Raw genomic sequence first — 11,067 nt, forward strand, 5'->3', positions numbered from 1 at the left:
GTGATCCAATTATTTAGTTGGATAACTGATGTAATTATTGAGTTTGAGAGATTTGAGTTTTTCTGTTCTCATTATTAGTAAGACATGGATAGTTTAGAATTTTCTATTTCTTTTCCTTACTTCTGAAGTTCGTTATTTCAAAAGGTTCAGTGTTGGCTTCAACTTTCAAATGGGAATTAGGAGCTGGTGAAGATAACAACATCTTCTGGAATTGAGTCTGTTGTTTCACTGCCTGATGGAAAAGTAAGATATGATCTAAAATTACAATAGTACACAGTGATGTTTTTCCATTTGGCTGGACTCAGTGAGACAACTGGAAATATTCTTGTTTGGTCTGATTAACTAACTTCAATATTTAACCTTGTAAATCATATCTTGTACAATTTAGACAACCTTGTTAATCATATCTTATACAATTCAGACAAAAGCAGGGCCTATTTTGGTTGCCATAAATTCCTTCAGGAAAGTTCCTCTGCATGGTAATGATTATATTAATGATTATATTAAAGCCTACAAGCATAAAAGAATTAAAAGAGCTTGTTTTGTTTTACTTTTTGACTCAATTACGTTAAAGTAATATTGTCTATCTTTAACTTGTGCACTGCAATTATTTTGCATATTTTGCATATTTTGATGATTAATTATATTTAGTTGGTGATAGTTTGTATAGGATTTTAAATTTGAAAGATATTTTATTATGTTTATTTATAACTTACTTATTATTTTATCATGGAACGGTTTTTCCGGTTGAACCACGGTTAGACCAGTAAACCAGTGAACCAATAACTAGAGCGGTTTGATGATCGGTCCGATTTTCAGAACCTTGGGATTTAATCAAAGCCAAGGGTTTTTAGTGAAGCAGAGTGTTCTTCTCCCTTTGCTGAAATGTTTCAGCATGCTTGCATGCAAAGGGAAGGAGAGTGAGCAGAAGCTCATTAAATGGAATGGGTTGGTTGAACCAACGGTCCGGTTCGAGTTCGGTTTGATTGGTTCGGTCTGTTTGATCTAATTTTGGGCCAAATTCTTTGAAATTGGTGTCAAAATTCTTATTTTAATTAGCTCTATCCTATTTTACTATAAAATTTTTATATTTTTAATTTTTTTATTAAAATTAATTTATTAATTAATTATTCATTAATTTTACGAAGTTTACAAACTTAATTTTTAAATTCCAATGATAAATTAGTATAAAATAATAAAATATAATTTCTTTTAATATATATATATATATATATATTATTTTATTATATTCAATTTATCTGTATTAAATTTTAGTTGAACTCTTAAATCATTAAAATTCTTGCTCTACCATTCAATGACTGATTTAGATATGATGCTTTATTCTGAATTGATTAATGAGCGATGACAAACTCACCTGAATTTTTTATAAACAAAAAAAATTACAAAATATATTATCATAATTCATCATAGAGAAACAGGTTCAATTATCAAAGAACGAATTCGATTCTTTGCTGATGCATCAGGTGCTCCATGGGCATCTCCATATTGATACGTGCACTGAGAAATCCTACCAAGGTTCATTGCTGTTTCAATGAAAGATTTAGAGAATGGAGAATTGGTGACTCTATCTTTGTTCATTTTCTTCCATGTCTCATCTAGCACATTGTTTATGTATTTGTGTGCACATTCCTCACTTGCACCATTTTCCCTCATGTAGCATATAATAGAGCTTGCTGCTTCACCTCTTTGTAGCTCAGCCTATAAATCAACATGTAATGATAAAACATTAATTAAAATTTTCCAATAAAAATTAAATGAAAAAATGATTCTTTTAATTTGTTGAAAACCAAAAGTGTTATTTTCAAATTGAAGGAGATAAATTAATTCTTTTAAATTCATCAAATATACTATCTTAATAATATTTGTTTAAAACAGTGTGACGATGATATATATTAGTATGATTTTTACTTAATTTATTATTATGCATTTTAAAAATCATTTCTAGTCAATTAAAAATCATATGTACATATGCACGGTGATAGATTTGGATCCTCTAAATTTTGAATTTTATTTTAGAAGATAAAGTGTGATCTTTCATAATTTATTTTATAGATGGAATAAAAAATATGAAAAAGAAAAACTCAAATATGAGAGATCATATTTTATTCTCTCAAGTAAAAATTTAAAATTTAGAGAATCTAAATTATTTTGCCATAATTTTATAAAACTGTCGCAAGTTGTAGTGAGCCAAATTAAATCACCTGAGAGGTTCCCAAATCATTGCAAAGTCGAAAAATAGTAGATGGTCCACGCAATAGGTCATGATAATTATGCAAGGAATCAAGTGCTTCTTTAGTGATGTTGTGATTCAATAAGAAATAGGCATGCGTTAATATAACAACACCAGACACTGACACCCAAGCATTATTGAGGTACTCCTCAAATTTTGGTATATTTTTCTCCTTGCACCACTTGGCTTCTATTAGGAATGCTTTCAACATATCTGACCACTGTAATTAAAAAACCATCACATACAGCATTAATCAATTATTTTGATGTTATAACTACCCCAAAATAAAAAGTTAACAATTTGTTTCCGCTTATTCATAATAATAATTATTGCACTTACTGTTCTGGTGAGGTAGGGAAGGATGTCAAGTCCTTGCTTGTAAAGAACATCATAGGCCAATTCGTTAACAGTGTTGTAGAGTGCTAGAAAGCAAATCCTCATGTAATCTGGTAGAACTTGAACTGCTTTAATGTCCCAACTGAAACATGTTCTATTTTATTAGGTTAAATATATACTAAAATCAATCAGTTACTACTTACTAAGTATAAAAATATGTATTTAGTATTTTATAAAAAACAATTATATTACTACAAATAAATTTGATTATTGATCAATTACGTAGTACAGATTTAATTTTTCTTTTATTACAAGTTCGATTATTTTGATAACTAACTAAAGTTGAAAAAATTATGTAAATCAATAAATATATAATAATTTATTTAGTGACTAATTTTATATAATATTTTTTAATTTAACAATTAGCACCTAATTAATTAACAAGCAGCTACTCCACCAACACTTTAAATAATATAATACGTATTCCATCCTGTTTATTTGATATTTTTACACTTAAGTAAATTATAAGTTTAATTATTTTGTTGATTTTTATAATTTTATTAAATTTCTTTTTTTTTTCAATTGAGTTTTTATATATATTGTTTTTAATTTTGTAATTATATCTTTTTTATGTTAAAAATGTTAAAATTAACATAATATTTTTACCAAAATACATGCGATCAAAGATTTAATTAAGTTTTTAATTATAAATACTTTTAATTTACGAAGAAATATTCAATTAACTCTTATATTTTTTACACTAGGAAGAACTTAATTACAAAATTAAAGCAATATAAAAACTCAATTGAAAAAAAAATATAAGAACCTAATTAAAAATTTGATTAAACTATAGAGACAAAAAAGTAATTAAACTTAAATTATATGATATATATATATATATATATGATACTTGACCAATTGGTTATTTAAGAAAAGAATTGATGAAGAAACAAATAACCTTTCTACAGCTGCGGTGAAAAGCTCAAGCTCATCCAAGGTCCCATAAACATCATAGACATCATCGATTATTGTAATGAAGGAAGTGACTTTGGTTAATCCTTTACGGAGATCACTGAAATGAGGCTCAAAGGCCATTCCAACAGTCCAAAAGAAACACTCCATTAACCTGTCTCTGCTGAAGCTTAACTTTGAGGCTACTCCCACTTGCTTCCACCATCTTCATATTATCATTACAAAATATTTAAGAGATAACAGAAAAATTAGTCTAAATAATATTTTTGTAATTGATGCAAATCTTTATTGATCGATTAGCTAGAAGCAAATAAATAAAATAGTTAACTTAGTCAGAAATAAGATCATTCATATTAAATATAACATGATATTAGGAATAAAAAGATTTATGCAAAAATTTACACAAATCTAAAAAGAAACTTTTGCGTAAAGTATATGTTAGAGATTAACTATTCATGTGTCTTCTTCTATTCATTTAAATTATAGTAATTAGAGTTTAAATTATATTTAAAAAATTTTATTTTAATTTATAAAACAACACTAATTGAAGTAGGTTTTTATGGTACCCATAATCGATCGAGATGTATATTGCGAAAAATTTTGTATGATTTTATAATATATTTCATGCGTATTTTAAATTAATTAAAATAATTTTTTATTTTATGATGTTTAAAATTAAAAAATAAAAAAATTATAGCTATAATTATTTTTAATAGACATAATAAATATGTTTTAGAAAATTGTTAATTAAGTGTCATATATATAAATCGAAGTATAAATTAAAGTGATTATATTAATTACCTTGAGATTTCTTGAAGGTCTTTTTGAAGTGTTGATTGAACAACGTTAAAATCTAATTTAGCTGCTTCAAGTAATATCCTATTTGCGTCTCTTCTTTTTTCATAAGCCTCAATGTACCATCTGGCTTCAAGTCTTTGGATTCTATGATGCAATGGAAGTTCCAATGCATGCTTCACTTGTTCTAAGAGGACATTATTCTCATCATTGATGATTAAGTTCTTGAGATGGAAGGTTGTGAATGATTTTGCCTCATCCAAGATTGTTTCTCCTTCATAACCAAGAAATGATGCCTCGTATAGACTCAGCATCCCTTTCACGTCTTTGGTAAGGCTTTTCTTGAAGTTATTCTTCTTGTCCTTGAACTTCTCAAACACATCTACATCATGATTATCAAACATGTTTCACTATCCATTGATTTGTTGTTTTACGCGTGACTAGTACAATATATAATATCACATCTCTAAATTTCAACTAAATAATAAAAAAAAAAGGTTAAAACTTGTTATTTAGTTTAGTAACTCATCATCATATTATCGACTAACTGTTAACCAAAAATAATAAATATATTGATATGTAATTTAAAAAATTACAGATAATTAATTTTTAAATTTTAAGAAGTAAATTAAAAGAATTATAGATAATTAACTTTTTAAGTCATTAATATTAATTAATTTTTATTTTATAAAATTATATTTTAAATAATTTTTTTTGGAAGATTTAAAATTTAAAATTATAATTTATAATTTTAATTTTAAATATTTAAAATTTTAAAATTTTTTATTAAAAAATTAACTAATGTTTAAAAAAAAAGTTTACTTTGAAATTTTCTTTTATAATAAAAAAAATCAATTCTATATCAATGAGTTATAATTCAAATGAGATAATCTCTTCGTACTAATCTTTTCAGATTCACTATCACTACTAATTCTAAAAAATAAAAATAAAAATAATTCCAACTCCACACTCCACAATTTAATAATTAAATCTCCTATGTCTTTATCACTTGAGAGTCGTGTTCGAATTCCTTTCTACATTCTCTTGTGGTCCTCCCATGAAGTCCCAGAAGCGGACAACTATATATATAGAGAGAGAGAGAGAGAGAAAGAGAAAGAGAGGCAACGTTATATATATATATATATACCTGGTGAGACATCATAGCCATATTCTCTTAGGAGCCTGAAGCTTAAAGCGGTTTCGTGCAGGTTATTCGTATTCACAAATTTGCCACTACTAGACACAAACCTATCAAGTGTTTCTTCTATTTCCTTCTCAAAGTGGTAACTCAGACCCAACCTCTTCACATCATTAACTAGATCCAGTTTATGCCATATCTCTCCATTATCTTCCTTCTGCTTTATCATTCTCCTAACTTTCTCTTTTAGATTCCCATTTAAATCCTCGTATATCGAATCCTGCATATACAAAGAGAAAATCACGTTAATTTTTAAATAATTCTTTTTTTTATCTTATACTAAAATCCTTAGTTTTGAAAATGATAGACCTAACACTAAACTTGTTTTGTCCTAAAAATTCTGTGGTTATGAAATTATTTATCTGAAAAATATAAATTAATTAATAAAAATATATAAATAATTATTTCTCTAACGGTTAATAATAATAAAGGTGTACGTAAAAAATAAAGTATGCTTGATTATTACCGAATAATGATGCTTTAAGGACTGTAAAAAGTCGAAAGTCCAGAGGTTAGGCTGGTAATTTGCTGATTTTCTTGGAGGAACAACGGCTGTGGTTGTTGCCACGCAACGGATCCGAGAACTGTTAATAATTCTATGATTACTAATAAGAGGTTCCACTGGTTCGTTATGTTTGGCAAGATGAACATTTGAAATAATGGAGGAAGAAGAATTGAGTAACATGGTATTGAGTATTGACTAATGTCACCGTTATTATTATGGAAGCTAAGTTCGTATAAAGCTTAGTAATTGGGGTTTGTTTGGGAAATTAGTTGTGTTGGATCATATATATATATATACATAAATGAATTAACAAAGGTGTGAAAACTTTAGGAGCTCGTGTGAGAAATGCCACGTATATTAATATAAGATTCTTGTTTTCAACATGGAGTTTATTCACTCAAACCCTCTCTCTCCCTCCCAAGCCTTTTAATTTTAATGTTTTACTTGTTTTTCTTTTCTTAAATTGTTAAAGAAAGTGATAGATACTCTTAGCTTATTGTACCTAATGAACTTGAATTACGATATTCATCTTGCAATTGGAATCTGCACTATGGTCACGCGGTGAAACTAATTAGCAACGCATACAAAACGTGAAATAATAATAATAATAATAATAATAATAATAATAATAATAATAATAATAATTGTTGAATTTGAAAAACTTATATTAAAATAATGATCAAATATTATTAAAATATTGATTAAAAAATTTTTAAATTATTATATATTTCCAATGGTTTGTTTAATTGCAGAAAGTTTGTGATCGAACCGAAATTGATGCCCACTGTGATTAAACTGTCCATCTCTCATGTTAAAAAAAAATATTCCATTCTACATGGCTGAATGTTAATAAAATAATAAAATAGATTAGGCTAAAAAAGTAGTACAAAATCTAAGTCAATATTTTTTTTATCAATAAATTCCTTGGTCCGAAATTGGAAGTAGAAAGAAATGGAGCGTGCACTCTTCGATTACTTACTCTATTGGTTAATAGAATTTAAATTTCAATTCAATTGATTGTATACATAAATAATCGAAACTCAAAATTAGATTGAGTTTAATACTGTATTAAAAATTTTGTCTCTTCTCTCTCTCCTCTTTTCTCTTTTAGTCATATCAATCAAATAAAAAAAGGTAGTGCTAGGGAGCCAATGGCCTAAGTGTACAATGTATACAATGGGCTAAACCTTTGGTCCATGAATAAAATGAACATCACCCATACTATCCAGAATAACCATCCGAATACCAGGGATAATAATCACTCATCCTAAAAACTTAAGTTAATTTTAGAATTCACCAAGAATCGAACCCTTAACCTTTCGGATCTAGAACTCTAATACCATGTCATGAACCCACTCATCCCAAAAGCATAACCTGACAGGACAATGTAACACTAATGGTCATATCTCTAATACTTTCTAAACTTCCATTGTACACATTGTACGCTTAGACCATTGGCTCCCTATACTTTTCCATAAAAAAAATAGAAGTTATCAAAAAAAATATAAAAAAAACTTATGGAAAAAAAGTTATGAAAAAAGAAGACCTAAAATAAGGCATAGCAAGATCTTTGCTATTGAAGACAACATTTTGAAAAAGAGTTTTAAGATTTTTCATACCAATAAAAAAAGGGACTCGTCTCTGTGAGAGAAGAAGATCTCGGTTACAAAAGTTCACTTCCATTTTTGTTCATCCAAGAAAGAAGGTAGCTGCCGAGCTACACTTAGGAAGAAGCAAAAATGAAAAGCAAGGAGCTATCTTGGGTCAGAAGATCATCAAGGGTCCAAAAAGTGTCTCTCAACTCAACACGAAATAAAAAAACAAAAATATCTCCTGAAATTCCTTTAAAGTCAAAAAATTAATATTTAGTAAAAAAGAGCTAAAATTCAACCCTCTTCTTTTAGCCATTAATTACCATCAATAATAATAATAATAATAATAATAATAATAATAATAATAATAATAATAATAATAATAATAATAATAATAATATTATTATTATTATTATTATTATTATTATTATTATTATTATTATTATTATTATTGTTGTTGTTGTTTTTTATCTTTAATAAAAATAATAAATTTTTTTCTGTTCTCTTTTCTCTCAATTCATTTTAAAAATAATTTTTTTAATTTGAAATATTAATTGATAAATATTAAATATATTCAAGTCAATAAATAATTAGCTATGCTAAAAATTTAGAAAAATCAATAATACTCAAAGATAAAAAAAGACTAGAGATAATACTTAATTTATTTTTTAATCTTATATGTGAGTCTGAATTTAATCTTTAAATTTTTAATTATTTTTATTTAATCCTTAAATTTTGTGAACATGATTTATATTAGTCTTTAAAACAATTTTGAATATACAAATATTAAATGTCATGTTAGATTTTATAAAATAATGTTTTAGTTTTGGCAATCAAATACTCAAAAATAATATTCTAAATAATATTTATTAAAAATTTACGTGATAAAATAAGTGATATTTAAATGCCAAAACTAAAATTCTATCATTTTATAAATTTCAACGTGGCATATATTATAGAAGAGACACAGAGAACTAAAACTCCAACCATAGCTAATGAAACAAGAATATATCGAACATTTATGAATTATAAAAGCACTCTATTTTAGAAGCACATATTTACTTTGCATCCTTTACCATCAAATTTGTTTATTTGATTTATTGATTCTTACATAATTGATATAGGTGGGTGGACTCGGTATGAGTAAGAGTAGAGGTGGACACTTAATAGAATAAAGAGGATAAATTTTATTGGTATTTGACCACAATAAGGAGTATCATGTGAATTCGTTCTTTTTGCAGGTATGAAAGGAAAAAAATGAAAGGACCATAGATCCCAACATCCAATATTGAGCAAGTAAAACCGTAGACATGTATGTTTTATAAGATTGGCCTCGAGTTTAAGGCCTTGTTAGTTCATACACCAAAGAAATGTTATGCAAACAAAATATCTTGAGTGTCTTTGAAGTTTATAATAGATGGATGGAAGTAAGATTTTTATGAACTTGGAGAAAAGCTAGAGGTAGCAGTTTATTATTTTGTTGTTAGTTAAACAAAGAAATAGAGTAATCTTAGAGATAAAAAACCTATAGAAATGAGGATAGTATGACATACTAGTTAGGTGTGGAGTTGAAATATGTTTTACTATGGTTAATCTTTTGTATGAACTTTGATACCTTCTTTCTCAAATTTTGAGCATGATATTTGGCTTTTATTGAAATAAAAAAAATCTTTATCATTGTAACTTTTATTTCTGAGACTTTTTTCTTTTTGAGACCTTTTTCCTTAGATATATGTATGTATTGCTTCCGATAACAAATTAAACATTAATTGACCAAACCCTCTCTCTTGGTGTGAGTGATCAAGTTGTTTAATTTTTAATCATATAAGTTGTAATGCGGTGGCGTCATCTGCATCACGATGCAATAATCACAGTGTGATAATAAGAAGTAAATTAAACAAATAAGTTGTGATTAAGCACAATGGGTAGCGAATTTTTCAATCAAGTGATAAAGTCACGCAAAAGAGGACGTGTACTTTAATCTCTAAAATAACAGATGTTCGGATAATGATTTAGCGACCTTAACCTACTCCAAAAAGTAAAATAAAATTTCCCGTTAATCGAATCAAATTAGAACACATAAGGATCATCATGGTGCAAGGGCGAAACTTTTTCATATTATTTATGTTGTTGAGAAAACGCTTCTTATACTTTCTCTAGATAATAAAAATGATGAATAATAAGCTATATCACAGGTTCACTGAATATAAATAAATCTAATTAATTTAAAATTTAAAATTAAAATTAACTTTTATTTTTTAATCTATTATTTATATTTTTCTAAAAAAACATTATTCTTCTATATTTTTCTTAACAATTAGTTCAAACAAATTAACACACATAAGGATCATCATGGTGCAAGAATGAAACTTCTCTAGGTCTTACATCGAGATATTACCACGTGACAAGAATAATAAGGAATAAGGCATTAGAACTAATTAATAATTAATAAAGGGTATTTAGCTCAATCTTTTGCATTAATTTATTACAATGACAATGCTAAAAAATAATAATTTAAATTTATTCTATTAAATTTAATATTTATAATTTTATATATGTAACATTTATAATTATATATTTATTATATTTATTATTGTCAATTTATTTCAACAGTAAACTTATATTTCTATTTTTTATATCTTGTTCTCGTCTTGTTTTGTCCTGTCTTATTCTCATAAACGAACACAACTTAAAAAAACTACAGGGGCGGGCGAAAGAAATCTCACACAAATCAGCAAATATATTCAAATTTTTTTTTTTAGTCAGTGAATTGGACAACCTCCAATTCTAGATACACAACACACTCACACATTCCTCACATATTTATCACATTTTTTTTTTCATAAATACACCCTCTAGAATTTGAACTCTAGACCTTAGTAATAGGGAGGAGGTGAAGTGCCACTGAGCTAAGGCTCTTCGGCGCAAACATATTCAAATTAAGTTTAGGGATTTGACAAAATTAGCCCATATATGATAGATTCTCTAGTTGGACTCGCATTTAAATCACCATTTTTTTTTGTTGCCCACGGTATCCCCTAATCCGACAGGTCAAGGACTAATCCGTCTCGGATCGGAGCTCCATTTAAGGGTTTGCCGCTGGCCAATGGATTGCTGCATGCACAAGGCGGGATTCCAACCCCCGACACTTACTTAAGCGGACGAGTGAGCTAACCACTCGACCAACCCAAGTTGGTTAAATCACCATTTTTAACAGCCTCAGAACACAATAAAAGATGTTAAAGCAGGCCCAAAGCTTAGGCCGTGCCTGCTAATGATTGGGTTTCTTTGCTCCATGTTCGACTACTCAACTAATTAGGCCTCGCTTGTTTTTGTATTACAAACCCAAACCCATAGAAAATGTTTGAAGGCTGGCCCAGAATTTTTCCGCCCATTGACTCTCGACTAATTGGGTTAT

General features: G+C 27.5%; 1 protein-coding gene across 1 annotated transcript; it reads right to left on the reverse strand.

The window, feature by feature from the left end:
- Positions 1–1,320: 1,320 nt before the first annotated feature.
- On the reverse strand, positions 1,321–6,317 carry LOC112789658 (tricyclene synthase EBOS, chloroplastic). The gene is made up of 7 exons (XM_025831640.3): positions 6,019–6,317; positions 5,502–5,772; positions 4,361–4,736; positions 3,546–3,764; positions 2,591–2,729; positions 2,223–2,471; positions 1,321–1,719 (listed from the first exon to the last, which is right to left on the reverse strand). Exons 1-7 carry the CDS (start codon positions 6,235–6,237, stop codon positions 1,426–1,428), a joined length of 1,767 nt encoding a protein of 588 aa, XP_025687425.1. The 5' UTR covers positions 6,238–6,317; the 3' UTR covers positions 1,321–1,425.
- Positions 6,318–11,067: the final 4,750 nt, after the last annotated feature.

Source organism: Arachis hypogaea, chromosome 3 (assembly GCF_003086295.3).
Source record: "Arachis hypogaea cultivar Tifrunner chromosome 3, arahy.Tifrunner.gnm2.J5K5, whole genome shotgun sequence".
Taxonomy (NCBI): domain Eukaryota; kingdom Viridiplantae; phylum Streptophyta; class Magnoliopsida; order Fabales; family Fabaceae; genus Arachis; species Arachis hypogaea.